Source organism: Oncorhynchus clarkii, chromosome 11, assembly GCF_045791955.1.
Source record: "Oncorhynchus clarkii lewisi isolate Uvic-CL-2024 chromosome 11, UVic_Ocla_1.0, whole genome shotgun sequence".
Taxonomy (NCBI): Eukaryota; Metazoa; Chordata; class Actinopteri; order Salmoniformes; family Salmonidae; genus Oncorhynchus; species Oncorhynchus clarkii.
In genome coordinates, this window is record NC_092157.1 from 15,608,783 (window position 1) to 15,626,561 (window position 17,779).

Here is a 17,779-nt window from a genome sequence, read left to right on the forward strand (position 1 = left end):
TGAGGCCAGTTTCAATATAGTTTAATAGCACTGTATAAAAAGGCTTTTTAAATAACTGGAATATAAATACATTTATGTTTTTGTAATTTAACAGACGCTCTTATCCAGAGAGAATAACAGTCAGTGTATTCATCTTAAGGTACAGTCGAAAGTTTACATTCACTTAGGTTGGAGTCATTAAAACTCATTTTTCAACCACTCCACAAATGTCTTGTGAACAAACTATAGTTTTGGCAAGTCGGTTAGGACATCTACTTTGTGCATGACACAAGTAATTTTTCCAACAATTGTTTACAGACAGATTATTTCACTTATAAAATTCACTGTATCACAATTCCAGTGGGTCAGAAGTTTACATGCACTAAGTTGACTGCCTTTAAACAGCTTGGAAAATTCCAGAAAATTATGTCATGGCTTTAGAAGCTTCTGATAGGCTAATTGACAACATTTGGATGTGTACCTGTGGATGTATGTCAAGGCCTACCTTCAAACTCAGTGCCTATTTGCTTTACATCATGGGAAAATCAAAAAATCAGCCAAGATCTCAGAAAAGAAAATTGTAGACAGACCACAAGTCTGGTTCATCCTTGGGAGCAATTTCCAAATGCCTGAAGGTACCATGTTCATCTGTACAAACAATAGTACGCAAGTATAAACACCATGGGACCACGCAGCCGTCATACCGCTCAGGAAGGAGACGCATTCTGTCTCCTAGAGATGAACGTACTTTGGTGCGAAAAGTGCAAATCAATCCCAGAACAACAGCAAAGGACCTTGTGAAGATTCTGGAGGAAACGGGTACAAAAGTATCTATTTCCACAGTAAAAACGAGTCCTATATCGACATAACCTGAAAGGCCGCTCAGCAGGGAAGAAGCCACTGCTCCAAAACCACCATAAAAAAGCCAGACTACGGTTTGCAACTGCACATGGGGACAAAGATCGCACTTTTTGAAAAAAATGTCCTCTGGTGTGATGAAACACAAATAGAACTGTTTGGCCATAATGACCATTATTATGTTTGGAGGAAAAAGGGGGAGGCTTGCAAGTCGAAGAACACCATCCCAACCATGAAGCATGGGGGTGGCGGCATTATGTTGTGGGGTTGCTTTGCTGCAGGAGGGACTGGTGCACTTCACAAAATCTATGGCATCATGAGGCAGGAAAATTCTGATGATATATTGAAGCAACATCTCAAGACATCAGTCAGGAAGTTAAAGCTTGGTCACAAATGGGTCTTTCAAATGGACAATGACCCCAAGCATACTTCCAAAGTTGTGGCAAAATGGCTTAAGGACAACAAAGTCAAGGTATTGGAGTGGCCATCACAAAGCTCTGACCTCAATCCTATAGAAAATATGTGAGCAGAACTGAAAAAGTGTGTGCGAGCAACAAGGCCTACAAACCTGACTCAGTTACACCAGCTCTGTCAGGAGGAATGGACCAAAATTCACCCGACTTATTGTGGGAAGCTTGTTGAAGGCTACCCAAAATATTTGACCCAAGTTAAACAATTTAAAGGCAATGCTACCAAATATTAATTGAGTATATGTAAACTTCTGACCCTTCTGAATGTGATGAAAGAAATAAAAGCTGAAATAAATCATTCTCTCTACTATTATTCTGACATTTCACATTCTTAAAATAAAGTGGTGATCCTAACTGACCTAAGACAGGGATTTTTTTACTAGGATTAAATGTCAGGAATTGTAAAAAACTGAGTTTAAATGTATTTGGCTAAGGTGTATGTAAACTTCCTACTTCAACTGTAGCCAGGCGGGACAACCACATATCACAGTCTTAAGTACATTTTCCTCAGTTATCAGCGAAGTCGGGTGCAAGGTTTCTATTTAATTTTTGAATTACATTGTGATTGAACTATATCAGCTAAGGTACTGTGCATTGTTGGACAAAAATAGAAAACATAATGCTACTGTGTAGGTTGATAGATAAATAACTGAACAAGGATTGTGAGTGAGAGAATGAACACGGTCTATGTCTCGGTCTATAGCTGGGATTTAATAACATTGGAGTCCGCCACACCTCATCATGCTGTACATGTGAAGACATCTTTCTGGTTCTGGTGCTGAAGAACCTTTTTCAATCATGTGGGTGCCATAATCTATGCCTGAATACCAGCTTGTTGCTTCTGGTATTAAATCCCACCAAGTGAGACTTCAGACCATTTCGGATGGGATTAGTTTTACCGGGGGAACTCAGGTAATATAATTATGTGCACAAGCACAAATCACCACATCTGTCATTTTAGTCCTGTCCGAATCTGCCATGTCAGTCATTTTTACTTGGTAGGAAGGTTGTTATCCCAGCCCTTAAAAACCTACTGTTTTTCAGAAAACTCCCAGGTCCTCTGATAATACTTATCCCGTGTGATTCATCCTCCCTGTGTTTTGAATTAAACAGGTACTGCTCCCATTTTGGGTAAGAATTTAGGAACAAATTGATGCGTAAAACAAAGTGCTATGCACGTAGCCTACAGATGAATGAACAGTTTTTTTTCTTCACAAATCAACTTTCCCAGAGTCATACTTCCCTTTTAAATGAAGTGGATGATATTGTGCCAATGAAAAGATAAATTGGCACATCCGTCAGGTAATTAAGTGTCTGCGTAGGTTACAGTTCATGGTTCTTACTGATATCCATAGTAGAGCCTCCAGGCTTCCGTCATAACGGTACATTTTGAATGAGAAAAAAAATAAATTTACAGGGGCAGTTTGGTAAAACTAATCCCGTCCGAATCGTCCATGGGGTAAAACGGACATGCTGGGGCAATAATTACATAACCTACGTTCCATAATACTAGTCCCGTGCGAATAGGGTTTTAGAAAACTTCACAGTCCCTCTCGGCCACAGCAGAGATTCTCCTTGTCTTGTAGATGAACTTGACCTGGCAACGTGTCCCTGGGGTCGTGACCCTGAAGCAGCAGCCCCCGTCCTGTAGTGTGGCAGAGTGTCTCTGAGACACCTGCTCCAGCTCTGTCCCGCACGCCCTCCCCTGCCTCTCCTCTCTCATCCACACTGTCTCGCCCTCTACTGCCAAAACCAACACTGTCCCCCCTAAACCCTGCACCTCGCCCACCCCCTGCTCCTGCAGTCCAGACACACGCACACACTGCGGCTCGTGTACCTCAAAGTACTGGCCCCTGTCATAGCCGCGGCAGCTAACACTGATAAGAAAGGAGGCTGGCTCGGAGGTGACAAATTGGAGGACTTCCTCTATCCCGTTGTCGATGGCGACTGGGCCCCTGACCCTTTCTCCCCAGCGTATCTCTGGCCCTCCGAAGATCCGTACTTTCTCTGGGACAAGCTGGAAGCTGTGATGCTCCCCTGGCTTCAGGTAGCTCTCCAGACCCAACAGAGTGTCTTTATGCAGCTCCTGTAAGTTAAGCAGGCCCCACCTGACCGGGTCATACTTTACCACAGACAGAACCCTGTGTCTCACCCCAGCATCAAAGCTCTGGGGGCCGAACGCCGGCCGGGCCAGGGTTGAGCAGATGTGCTGGGTGATGGTAGCAATAGGAGCTTGGGAGAGATCTATGGAGGTAGTGTTTTCTTGTGGGTGCACCCTGTCCAGCAGACGTGTGATGCAGAGGCAGAGATCTCTGTACTGGATGGGGAGACCAGCTGGGACTGGGTGTTTGGAGGGAGCTCCGTGTCCCAGTGCTTTGCGGATGACCCGTGCAGGCAGGCCCTGGAAACGGGTGACTCTATGGAGTCTGCGAGAGCGGCAGGGGTACACAGCCCCCTCTTCAGGAGGGGAGAGGCACAGACTGTCCTGAAGAGGGTGGAGATCACGTAGCAACTGAGCTAGTACTGTAACACTCTGTAACAGGCTCTCAGTTCCCCCGTCTGCCCAGCATTCCTCCAACTCCTGGAGAAGCTCTGTCTCCACTCTCTCACTGTCTCGTAATAGACGGACAGCATCCCTAGGTTCCCACAATGATTCCACTGCAGCCCCAGGATCCTCCAGAGCCTCTGCCATGCTGTCCCACAGGACCAAGCTAAAGATGTTCCACACTTTGTCTATGTGGTCCCCAGTGTGGAGATGGTCCCCAGCTCGCAGGTGGTGGTCCACAGTGCAGAGGTGGTCCCCAGCTTGCAGGTGGTGGTGGTCCCCAGTGCGGAGAAAGGCCTCAGCCACAGACAGCAGCTTCAGTAACATACATCCCCTCTCAGAGAGCAGCACCCCTAAAAGCAACAAAACAGTTACTGATAGGTAGATAGAGAAGTACCTGATACAAATAGACAAATAAGTAAGTAGTGAGACCTACGCTGTGCTGTGCACTCTGCCACCCTGTTTAGCAGCCTAGAGGCATCCTGGGTCTTACTGAGGAAGAGGGTGACCAGGGCCCTGAGCTGAACGATGTCCCCCACCTCATGCTCCTCCAACAGGCACTCTCTGACGGTCCTCCTGGGCAGACCCACTGCCACCCCCAGCTCACACACATTCAGCCTGGCCCCCTCACCTGGAGCCACAGCCAGCAGGGACAGCACCTGCTGGAGCACATCTGAGAAGGAGGAGGAGGTGACACAGGTTGTCACTGTAAATTGTTAATTTTATTTTCAATCTGAATCTATCTTCTGCTACTGATCTGCTTGTGTTATAATGGTAGTTAACTGGTGTGACCTTTACCCGAGAGTATGTGGGTGTCTGGGAGAGACAGACCTTCCCCATCAGTCTGTCTGGTCTCAACTGCTGTGTGAGTACTACATAACCCATCATCCTTCACTTCCACAGGAGTACTACACACCCCAGGATCCTCCACTGCCACAGAGGTGATATAAACTTCATGACCACTGACCAGAGATATTAGGCACAGCCCACTGACTGAAATACAGACACAAAACACGAGACAGAATTAAAAAGTAATAAACTTGTTATAACAAGTTAATAACAAGTCACCACTGATGTCTGAGGCCAGCTGTGGGTCTTCGCTGCCCAGTGCCTGGTAGAAGCTACAGCAGGCCCTCTCTCCCTTGGACAGACAGACGGACAGGAGCTGGTGGGTCTGCTGGTAAGATGTGGGCGCTGCCTGGACCTGGTCCAGTTCAAACTGAGTTAGTGTGCCATTAGAGAACAGCTCCAGGGAGACCGGCAGGACAGAGAACCCCAACCGGCCACACAGGACACTGAGCTGGGCCTGCAGCTGACGCTCTGGGGAAGCCAAACAATACAACACAACACTGAATCAGATAGGAGATGACCAATGCCAGATGATTAAAACACCTATGCATACCAACAGTCTGACCCTTTCAGGAAGAGGTCCTCTGCATTACCATACCTGTGGGTCCACGCTGAATATCTGTGGGGGAAACAAAAGACATCAAATATCGTCTTAAGACTCAAGTTTACATGTGGAAGATGAAATTAGGTAACTATATTCATACACATTCATCATGTGTTCACACACTTGCCCTTCCATACCTGCATCAGTTCTGAGCCAGGCTCGGAGGCGCGGGTAGTGCTGCTTGCATCTCCTGAGGCACTCCATGAAGCATCTGGCTCCAGCCTCGTCCATCTCAGCCTGGACAACCTCCAGCAGCCTGCGTGCCCGGCCCTGAGGGGTCCTCTCTGCCCCCACCTCAAAGTAGTTCTCCTGGGAGAGCAGGCCGGATGCCAGGGTCCTGTCCAGCAGGGGAGCCAGGTTATACAGGGAGGCCACCAGGAGCTCTCTGGAGGCCAGCAGGTGGGACTTCACAGGCTGCTTCTGCCCCCCTGGAGGCCCCACTGGGCCTGGGTCTTCTGTCAGGAAGGATTGGAACAATCATTACTTCATCTTAGAAGTTATCCAAGCAGATTGGTAGTTAAATTGCGGGACAGTGTGTGTTTCAAACTACACCGGTGTGCACGGATAAGGGAACACACCCTCTACCTAGGTCTGGCGTTGTGGGGAATTCCATCACCATGTATACTGATCCATTGCAGGCAGCCTAGTAAAAAAAAAACAGTTAATTTAGATAGTTTTTTATTTAGCAAACTTTTTAATTGTGAATTCTACATTTAAATCACAGGTTCATCTGGAACTTGTAACGCTAGCTTTCTTTTAGTCAACTTCCTGGTTTAGCCTATGAGCATATTTCTGTCAAAGTTGACAGCAGAATGTCTGCCTTTGCCCTTTTCCCACCAAAAAAACTACATCCTCAAACATGACAACACTGACTATAATAATTTGTCTCTAAACTAATATACACTAGTACACTTAATGAAACGAGTAAATTATCCTACCTGAATGTGTGGAGTATCGAAGAAGTTGCAGCGCGCAGCAGGGTTAGAGGACTACGGTACCCAACATGCTTTGCAACTAGACGGTCCCTCTCCCAGGGTTGCCCGGCAACGAGGCGATGTCAAAGATGATATATATATATATATATATATATATATATATATATATATATATATATATATATATTATTATTATTTTATTATGCCAAAGAAGATGGACTCGTGGCTGTCGTGAGAAGATTTGATTCTCACGGAATGCTGACATTAATAGCTACAACCAATGACATAATTTGCAAGTACATGTCAACTCTGACTCCAACTTTTGCAAGGTAGTTTGCACGGGCCGAAAAAATCTTATGCATGTGTGGCAATTTCTCAACGCTCTCGCTGGGAAGAGTGAATGTCCTTGTCTTGAACAGATGAGATGACTCCACAGAAAAGCAGGAAGCATCTCAGGAAACAGATCTCACAAGCTGCTGGCCTCGGCCCATCCAGATAACTTCCCCAAAACTAGGTCAGGGTGCAGGAAGCACAGACACAGGCAGAGGGCCTTCAGGGCAAGCTAAAGGTAGGAATATTACTGTACATTAGCCCCCTTGACTTCTGTCGCTGCTCCTTTAAGTCACCAGAAAACAGGTTTAGGGGACCATCCACATTCAAGTAGTCCACCTCAATAATTCACAACATGCATTAAATGTTTATTCCACTAGATGGTAGTGTTTTACCTAGAACATAATTACATTGCCAGTAGATGTTGCAATTCTACGAAGTTGCCAACAGATTGGGGTGTCACAACCAAAACAAAATCTATATGAAGGTCAATGGGGAAATATTTGGAGATAGTTGGGGGGCTTTAGTTGACATTGTGGACTCATTGGAACCAATGGCACAAAATAGGGAAATAAAAGCAACAGTTGATTTGCTGCAATTGATATTGTGTAATCTAATCGAATATTAGCTAACTTCGAGGAAGCAAGAAAGTCTACAATGTCCCCAAAAGCACATTTTTCCCCAAATATTAGAATAATGATATGATAGTGCCATGATCAGTTTCTAAAGCCTTCCCACTCTCTTTAATGTTCAGTCCAAGAAAAACATAGACAGCTACTGTAACAAAGGATTCATATTTTTGTATTCCAACATGTTGAGTGATTATGTAGCTGTTTAAACTGCTTTTTGATCTTTTAGCCACAAATCATTGTATCAACTAGTAATTCAACAGACTATATTTATTTTATCATCTCAGGTGTGCACTATGCTATAATTATGCTGTGGTGTGGAGGTTGCAGGGCTAGTGTTGAGAGTAGAATAGAGTGGGGAGGAAGGAGTGGAGCTTTTTCCAGAGAGCAGTGACTATGCCATAATAGCCAGGGGGAATAGAGCTTGCCAGCTTGTAGTCAGTCCTAAAATATGTAAATGAGTTACCTCTGGTTTGTTCAGCCATTCCCATGGGGGGAAATTAATGGGGAAAGAATGGCTTTTTTTGATCAACGCTGAAAATAAGGTCTGAGGTTAACACAGGCTTAGGGAATCTTATACGTTTTGTTCTATGAGATAATACCAGCCAGTTAACATGGCATTCATGAATTATGAAGCCTTCGTGTGCTTTATGTGCTTGTTTTAATTACAGAAGTGCTTCAAAATCCACAAAAAGTGACGTCTGCTGATGAAGATTATCTCAGTAGAAAATGTACACTGTGTACAAAACATTAAGAACACCTGCTTTTCCCATGTCATAGACTGACCAGGTGAAGGCGATAATTCCTTATTGATGTCACTTGTTAAATCCACTTCAATCAGTGTAGATGAAGGGGGAGGAGACAGGTTAAAGAATGAATTTTAAGCCTTGAGACAATTGCGACGGATTGTGTATGTGTGCCATTCAGAGGGTGAATGGGCAAGATGAATGATTTAAGTGCCTTTGAATGGGGTATGGTTGTGGGTGCCAGGTGCACCGGTTTGAGTAAAGAACTGCAACGCTGCTGGGTTTTTCATGCTCAACAGTTTCCCGTGTGTATCGACAGTGGTCCACCACCAAAAATACATCCTTCCAACTTGACAGAACTGTGGAAAGCATTGGAGTCAACATGGGCCAGCATCCCTGTGGAACGCTTTTGACACCTTGTATGGTCCATGTCCAGGTGAATTGAGGCTGTTCTGAGGGCAAAGGGTGAGTTGCAACTCAATATTAGGAAGGTGTTCCCCCCCCCCCCCAATGAAACATACAGTTTCCCATAGGGTTTTGCCGACGAGCCATGGCAGAGTTAGTGCCTACAAAAATACGCCATTACTATTTCTCTCCATATCTTAAGGAGTAGATCCGTCAGATAATAACCGCTGCAGTATAAAGAGGCCTGGAGCAGTGGCAGTAAACACAGGGTTAAGGGTCGTCACGGGGATGCCAGGGGAGCAGGAGGGGCTTATTGTGTTCTGTGCAACTGAGTGGAGGAGGGGATGAATGGGGATTAACCTTGCCCCAGTGGCTTGCTATACCCCCCCTCACACCCCCCTCCACCCCACCCAGAGACATGGGGAACATTGTGGGAACCCTCTCCTTCATCTGCCTCTAAGCAGTCAAGGGAGACCCCCCCTTCGCCACTTCTACTCCAGCCGACCTCTCCACATAACTGTACACACGTTTGTCCTAATGCATAGGAAGTAGGGTGAAATTGTATATAGTAACTCACATAGGGTATACTATATAAACATTTGCATACACATGTACAGACAGTGGCATTTTAAAGGAGACAATGATGCTCACAAATGCTTACATGTGTACAAGTAGGCCTGAATATTATAGTTGCTTGGTACACTCAGATACACAGTCAACCATTACAACACACAGTTAAGAGTCAGACACACACACACACACACAATGCCAATGTGAGGGGGGAGACTGCACAGGCACACGCTTTAGTTTTCTTAACACATTTCAATCTGCTCCTACTTCACCTTAATGAAGGGGGGTTGGAGTCTCCCCCTCTCCACAGCCCAGAAAACACACACTCTCTTTCTCACACACACTCCAGCTCAAACACACACTCCAGCTCAAACACACACTCAGTCACTGCTTGACACGATTGACTTCCACATTGTCTAGGGAAGGTGTGAGGGACACTTGACCGGCTAGAGTAATGGTTAATGGTGGAGATTGGTGGTCGGAATGAAAAAGATTTAATGATGAAGCACTCTGTCTTTGTGATATAAATACCTGATTTTGCTATATTTCTGTCCCCTTGTTGACTTCTAGACTATTGGCTCGTGTGGATGCATCACATGTGGCCTTAGGGATCAGATTGTAGATAGATGGTTCTTACATCTGGAGTGTCTGATAAGGTACATTAAAACCACTTGGGTTGTATTTAGCTTTAAATGTTCACCAAGGTTTTTGTAGACAGGCCTCCAGACTTGCACCTGCCCATAGAAGGATGGCTACTCAGAATATGGAATATGCTTTCTTACCTTCTGTTTCGCCACACAGACCAAAGGAGAGCGCAGCGGTGAGGAACGTGGATCAGGCTACCAACAGAGAGATGAAGAAAAGGGATTCACTACGCCAACTGTACTGTCAATGTTATTTGACAGGGTGTGGTTTTGGAATGGAATGGCTTTTTCCTTGTTGACTTCTATAGAAGCGTTGGAGCCCAGTGCCCTTAAGTCTCAGGAAGCGTGCCGTTAGTTCTCTTTAAACTTTGTAGCTTCACTTTTCCTCCACCAGAGGGCGACATCCATATTCCACTCTGTCCACACACACACACACACACACACACACACACACACACACACACACACACAGTATGAGGTTTTGTTGGAATGTACCCTCTTTCTCTCAACATATAAAGCCACTAACTATGACTGTCTTCTTCTTTGTGATGTAGTTTCCACTGTGAGGTTGATTATTCACTTTGTTTTACCAGAGTGGTTTAGTTTGTTGTTATGAAGCTAAATAGTGTTTGTTTGACTATACTCTGTAAATGAATTCAGCTTTGGTGGGCTTGTTTTTCGATGCATCAAGTTTGTAACTCTTAACCTTGGTATGTGGTGTTATGTATAGAGGCCGTTCTAGGAAGATGTTGTGCATCTGAAAGGCTGCAGTTGGTCTGAATGAACCTCAAACTGTCTTCAGAAACTACTAGACTTGTAACACATTGACTGTAATGGTATGTCTCTATACGCATGTGTGTGAAGAAGGGAGTGTGTGTTTTTGAAGATTCTGCATGCGTGTGTGTGTGAACGTGTGTAGAGGACTGTACCATGCAGCTGTGTTAGGTTCTGATCTGAAGCAAGCTGTTGCTTGCTGTGAAAATATTATTGCAAGTGTTTATTATTGCTTCAGTGTGAAACAGTGGGAGTGTTGTGTGTGCCGCACGGGCTGGCTGGGGATGTGTGTGAGTGTGTATGAACAGAGAGAGTGTATATGTGTGTGTGTGAGTATTGGGGGGGGGGTCATCCCTCCCTCCCTCCCTCCCTCCCTCCCTCCCTCCCTCCCTCCCTCCCTCCCTCCCTCCCTCCCTCCCTCCCTCCCTCCCTCCCTCCCTCCCTCCCTCCCTCCCTCCCTCCCTCCCTCCCTCCCCCTTCTGTTCCCACAGGACTGCCCCCCAGCCCCACTGCCTGGGACCTAGTGCAGGCTGGGTAATGGTGAGGCCTATAGGAGTTGATTAGTTCCGGCTGGATCCCAGATAGTTCTGACAGGCAGGAGAAACGAGCTCCCAGCATGACCCCCCCCCCCCCCCCCCCCCCCCCCCCCTCCCCGCCTGTCCCCCGTCCTCCGTCCCCATCTGCGGCACAATGGGGCCGTCAGGGGAAGGACTTTTTAAACAACTGCAGACCCCCCCCCCTCCTCTCAACTAATACTGGGCTCTTATCAAAGCACACACCCACACCATGCTATTAACACACATATCACTACATAAAACACGCAGATACTATAATGACACGAGAGCAGATAACACACAAGGATCACGCTATGACTTCAACACAACACTGTAGCGCTAACATGTTACTGAAACAGAATACTGTACAAAATAGAAACCTGAAGAAAGGGGTAGGGAGGGCGTTTGAAAACAACAGTTTCTTTATTCCTCTCAGTAACCCAGAGTCATGACATTAATTAGCACATTAACACAACACCACTATGATATCACATTAACACAACACCACTATGATATCACATTAACACAACACCACTATGATATCACATTAACACAACACCGCTATGATATTACATTAACACAACACCACTATGATATTACATTAACACAACACCACTATGATATCACATTAACACAACACCACTATGATATCACATTAACACAACACCACTATGATATCACATTAACACAACACCACTATGATATCACATTAACACAACACCACTATGATATCACATTAACACAACACCGCTATGATATTACATTAACACAACACCACTATGATATCACATTAACACAACACCACTATGATATCACATTAACACAACACCACTATGATATCACATTAACACAACACCGCTATGATATTACATTAACACAACACCACTATGATATCACATTAACACAACGCCACTATGATATCACATTAACACAACACCACTATGATATTACATTAACACAACACCACTATGATATCACATTAACACAACACCACTATGATATCACATTAACACAACACCACTATGATATCACATTAACACAACACCACTATGATATCACATTAACACAACACCACTATGATATCACATTAACACAACACCACTATGATATTACATTAACACAACACCACTATGATATCACATTAACACAACACCACTATGATAACACATTAACACAACACCACTATGATATCACATTAACACAACACCACTATGATATTACATTAACACAACACCACTATGATATCACATTAACACAACACCACTATGATATCACATTAACGCAACACCACTATGATATCACATTAACACAACACCACTATGATATCACATTAACACAACACCACTATGATATCACATTAACACAACACCACTATGATATCACATTAACACAACACCACTATGATATCACATTAACACAACACCACTATGATATTACATTAACACAACACCACTATGATATCACATTAACACAACACCACTATGATATCACATTAACACAACACCACTATGATATTACATTAACACAACACCACTATGATATCACATTAACACAACACCACTATGATATTACATTAACACAACACCACTATGATATCACATTAACACAACACCACTATGATATCACATTAACACAACACCACTATGATATCACATTAACACAACACCACTATGATATCACATCATACAGTTGAAGTCAGAAGTTTACATACACCTTAGCCAAATACATTTGAACTCCGTTTTTCACAATTCCCGACATTTAATCCTAGTAAAAATTCCCTGTTTTAGGTCAGTTAGGATCACCACTTTATTTTAGGAATGTCAAATGTCAGAATAATAGTAGAGAGAATTATTTATTTCAGCTTTTATGTCTTTCATCACATTCCCAGTGGGTCAGAAGTTTACATACACTCAATTAGTATTTGGTAGCATTGCCTTTAAATTGTTTAACTTGGGTCAAACGTTTCGAGTAGCCTTCCACAAGCTTCCCACAATAAGTTGGGTGAATTTTGACCCATTCCTCATTACAGAGCTGGTGTAACTGAGTCAGGTTTGTAGGCCTCCTTGCTCGCACACACTTTTTCAGTTCTGCCCACAAATTTTCTATAGGATTGAGGTCAGGACTTTGTGATGGCCACTCCAATACCTTGACTTTGTTGTCCTTAAGCCATTTTGCCACAACTTTGAAAGTATGCTTGGGATCATTGTCCATTTGGAAGACCCATTTGTGACCAAGCTTTAACTGATGTCTTGAGGTGTCGCTTTAATATATCCACATCATTTTCCTCTGTCATGATGCCATCGATTTTGTGAAGTGCACCAGTCCCTCCTGCAGCAAAGCAGCCCCACAATATGATGCTGCCACCCCCGTGCTTCACGGTTGGGATGGTGTTCTTTGGTTTGCAAGCATTCCCCTTTTTCCTCCAAACATAACGATGGTCATTATAGCCAAGCAGTTCTATTTTTGTTTCATCAGAGCAGAGGGCATTTCTCCAAAAAGTATGATCTTTGTCCCCATGTGCAGTTGCAAACCGTAGTCTGACTTTTTTATGGCGGTTTTGGATCAGTGGCTTCTTCCTTGCTGAGCGACCTTTCAGGTTATGTCGATATAAGACTCGTTTTACTGTGGAAATAGATACTTTTGTACCTGTTTCCTCCAGAATCTTCACAAGTTCCTTTGCTGTTGTTCTGGGATTGATTTGCATTTTTCGCACCAAAGTACGTTCATCTCTAGGAGACAGAACGTGTCTCGTTACTGAGCGGTATGACGGCTGCGTGGTCCCATGGTGTTTATACTTACGTGCTATTGTTTGTACAGATGAACGTGGTACCTTCAGGCGTTTGGAAATTGCTCCCAAGGATGAACCAGACTTGTGGTGGTGTACATTTTTTTCTGAGGTATTGGCTGATTTAATTTGATTTTCCCATGATATAAAGCAAAGAGGCACTGAGTTTGAAGGTAGGCCTTGAAATACATCCACAGGTACACCTACAATTGACTCAAATGACTCAAATAGCCTATCAGAAGCTTCTAAAGCCATGACATAATTTTCTGGAATTTTCCAAGCCGTAAAAGGCACAGTCAACTTAGTGCATGTAAACCTCTGACCCACTGGAATTGTGATACAGTGAATTATTGTCACGCCCTGACCTTAGTATTCTTTGTTTTCTTTATTGTTTTGGTTAGGTCAGGGTGTGACAAATAAGTGAAATAATCTGTCTGTAAACAATTGTTGGAAAAATTACTTGTGTCATGCACAAAGTAGATGGCCTAACCTATTTGCCTAAAGTATAGTTTGTTTAACAAGAAATTTGTGGAGTCGTTGAAAAATGAGTTTTAATGACTCCAACCCAAGTGTATGTAAACTTCCGACTTCCGACAACTGTAAGTGCAATACTATTGCACCCTAATAACAATGTTACTACATAGCACAGTATGTTATTAACAAAACAATGATACATACACAATACCGAGCAACATAGAGAGGCTTGACACCATGCAATGCCATTCACAATATACCATTGCACATCAATATCCAGTAACACAATATGGCTGAACAGAATCACACTGCACAGTATCCCAACATGTGATGACACTACAGAACCTGTATTCAGACTAGATTGACCATATCACCTAACCACACAACAACACACCTCTCTTTCCCTCCGTTTCCCCTTCCTCTCTGCCCTCTGGTTCTCCTCTCAGTCCCTCTATCCTCTCTCTTTCCCACTCTCACCCCCCTTGGATCCTCCCTTTCTTCTCTTCTCTCCATTCTCTCTCCTTCTTTCTCCACACGTAATTGATTAAGAGCCGTTTTCATAAATCAATTTGGAACGCACATCAGTCAGAGCTGAATGGACGAGCCCCCCTCTGAGCCAGCGTATTAATCTACCTCAGCATGCCCTGCCACTCACACACACACACACACACACACACACACACACACACACACACACACACACACACACACACACACACACACACACACACACTACACACATACACACACACACACACACTACACATACACACACACACACACATACACATACACATACACACACACACACACACTACACACACATACACATACACATACACATACACATACACATACACACACACACACACACACACACATACACACACACACACACTACATACACACGCACACACACAGACACATTGATTTGAATAGTTTATTTGGATCCACTGTGAAACATGATTACAAAGGAGCTAAATATTTCAGTGATGATTTCAGTCATCTTTCTCACAATATTCATACATAAACGACGCTACAATGACAAATACCATACTCACAATCATGAATAGTGAGAGAGAAAGAGGGGGATGAAGGAGTGGAGCAGTGTAGAGGTTTTTTAAGTACCTAGACAGTATAATACGTTTTTATAAACAAACACACCAGCTTGGCTCCAAGCAGGCTGGCTGTTCCAGTGCCAGATATAATGACATTACTTTATCATCATTAATCAGTGACCTCATATGCCTCCTGTGCAATTAAAACTTGTTTGGAATGTTTTGATATGAGAAGTAACCATGACGCTGCCCGCTCTTATTAGGACAGCGATGCCAAGTCGCAATGCATTATGTGATGCGGGTGCCTTTTGACAGCTGGATGTGATATGAGCTCCCCCTCCTCTCCCCTCTCTCTCTATTTCTCGCTCTCCCTCTATCTCTCTCCCTCCCCCTCTATTCCTCTCCCTTTCTCTCCCCCCCTCTCTCTCGCTCTTCCTTCCCCCTCTCTCTGTCCCTCTTCCTTCCCCCTCTCTCTCTCTTCCTTCCCCCTCTCTCTCTCTCTCTCTCTCTCTTCCTTCCTCCTCTCTCTGTCCCTCTTCCTCTCCCCTCTCTATCTCTCTCCCTCCCCCTCTATTCCTCTCCCTCTCTCTCCCCCCTCTCTCTCTCTTCCTTCCCCCTCTCTCTCTCTCTCTTCCTTCCCCCTCTCTCTCTCCTCCCCCCTCTCTCTCTCTTCCTTCCCCCTCTCTCTGTCCCTCTCCCTCTCCCCTTTCTCCCCCCCCCTCTCTCTCTCCCCCCTGTCTCTCTCTCTTCCTTCCCCTTCTCTCTGTCCCTCTTCCTCTCCCCTTTTTTTCTGACTGTCTTTTTTCTCTTGGCCTTTTCCTCTACCTTGATCTTTTGTTCTCTCTCTTCTTTCCCCACCTTGTCTCCCTCTCTCTTGTTTCCCCACCTTGTCTCCCTCTCTCTCTTCTTCTTTTCCCACATTGTCTCCCTCTCTCTCTTCTTCTTTCCCACCTTGTCTCCCTCTCTCTCTTATTCTTTCCCCACCTTGTCTCCCTCTCTCTCTTCTTCTTTCCCACCTTGTCTCCCTCTCTCTTCTTCTTTTCCCACCTTTTCTCCCTCTCTCTCTTCTTCTTTCCCCACCTTGTCTCCCTCTCTTTCTCTTCTTCTTTCCCCACCTTGTCTCCCTCTCTCTTCTTTCCCCATCTTGTCTCCCTCTCTCTTCTTTCCCCACCTTGTCTCCCTCTCTCTTCTTCTTTCCCACCTTGTCTCCCTCTCTCTCTTCTTCTTTCCCACCTTGTCTCCCTCTCTCTCTTCTTCTTTCCCCACCTTGTCTCCCTCTCTCTTCTTTCCCCACCTTGTCTCTCTCTCTCTCTTCTTCTTTCCCCACCTTGTCTCCCTCTCTCTTCTTTCCCCACCTTGTCTCCCTCTCTCTCTTCTTCTTTCCCACCTTGTCTCCCTCTCTCTCTTCTTCTTTCCCCACCTTGTCTCCCTCTCTCTTCTTCTTTCCCCACCTTGTCTCCCTCTCTCTTCTTTCCCACCTTGTCTCCCTCTCTCTATTCTTCTTTCCCCACCTTGTCTCCCTCTCTCTTCTTCTTTCCCCACCTTGTCTCCCTCTCTCTCTTCTTCTTTCCCCACCTTCTCTCCCTCTCTCTCTTCTTCTTTCCCACCTTGTCTCCCTCTCTCTCTTCTTCTTTCCCACCTTGTCTCCCTCTCTCTCTTCTTCTTTCCCACCTTGTCTCCCTCTCTCTCTCTTCTTTCCCACCTTGTCTCCCTCTCTCTTCTTCTTTCCCATCTTGTCTCCCTCTCTCTCTTCTTCTTTCCCCACCTTGTCTCCCTCTCTCTCTTCTTCTTTCCCACCTTGTCTCCCTCTCTCTTCTTCTTTTCCCACCTTTTCTCCCTCTCTCTCTTCTTCTTTCCCCACCTTGTCTCCCTCTCTCTCTCTTCTTCTTTCCCCACCTTGTCTCCCTCTCTCTTCTTTCCCCACCTTGTCTCCCTCTCTCTTCTTTCCCCACCTTGTCTCCCTCTCTCTTCTTCTTTCCCACCTTGTCTCCCTCTCTCTCTTCTTCTTTCCCACCTTGTCTCCCTATCGCTCTTCTTCTTTCCCCACCTTGTCTCCCTCTCTCTTCTTTCCCCACCTTGTCTCTCTCTCTCTCTTCTTCTTTCCCCACCTTGTCTCCCTCTCTCTTCTTTCCCCACCTTGTCTCCCTCTCTCTCTTCTTCTTTCCCACCTTGTCTCCCTCTCTCTCTTCTTCTTTCCCACCTTGTCTCCCTCTCTCTTCTTCTTTCCCACCTTGTCTCCCTCTCTCTCCTTCTTTCCCCACCTTGTCTCCCTCTCTCTTCTTCTTTCCCACCTTGTCTCCCTCTCTCTTCTTCTTTTCCCACCTTTTCTCCCTCTCTCTCGTCTTCTTTCCCACCTTGTCTCCCTCTCTCTCTTCTTCTTTCCCACCTTGTCTCCCTCTCTCTCTTCTTCTTTCCCCACCTTGTCTCCCTCTCTCTTCTTCTTTCCCCACCTTGTCTCCCTCTCTTTCTTCTTCTTACCCCACCTTCTCTCCCTCTCTCTTCTTCTTTCCCCACCTTGTCTCCCTCTCTCTCTTCTTCTTTCCCCACCTTGTCTCCCTCTCTCTCTTCTT

The 17,779-nt window shown here is 44.9% G+C and overlaps 1 protein-coding gene across 1 annotated transcript; it reads right to left on the reverse strand.

Annotated features, from left to right (window-relative positions):
- Window positions 1-5: 5 nt before the first annotated feature.
- On the reverse strand, window positions 6-6,330 carry LOC139420262 (uncharacterized). The gene is made up of 8 exons (XM_071170152.1): window positions 6,244-6,330; window positions 5,891-5,948; window positions 5,443-5,760; window positions 5,300-5,320; window positions 4,921-5,172; window positions 4,651-4,782; window positions 4,289-4,525; window positions 6-4,205 (listed from the first exon to the last, which is right to left on the reverse strand). The coding sequence occupies exons 2-8, from the start codon at window positions 5,922-5,924 to the stop codon at window positions 2,839-2,841; spliced, it is 2,361 nt and encodes a 786-aa protein (XP_071026253.1). The 5' UTR covers window positions 5,925-5,948; window positions 6,244-6,330; the 3' UTR covers window positions 6-2,838.
- Window positions 6,331-17,779: the final 11,449 nt, after the last annotated feature.

Excerpts from the sequence above, each read along its gene's own strand:
- LOC139420262 (XM_071170152.1), bottom strand. The coding sequence starts at position 5,924 with ATGGTGATGGAATTCCCCACAACGCCAGACCTAG. Across the intron at positions 5,761-5,890 it reads CCCCACAACGCCAGACCTAG|AAGACCCAGGCCCAGTGGGG; the intron begins GTAGAGGGTGTG and ends CCTTCCTGACAG. Across the intron at positions 4,526-4,650 it reads AGACACCCACATACTCTCGG|ATGTGCTCCAGCAGGTGCTG; the intron begins GTAAAGGTCACA and ends CCTCCTTCTCAG.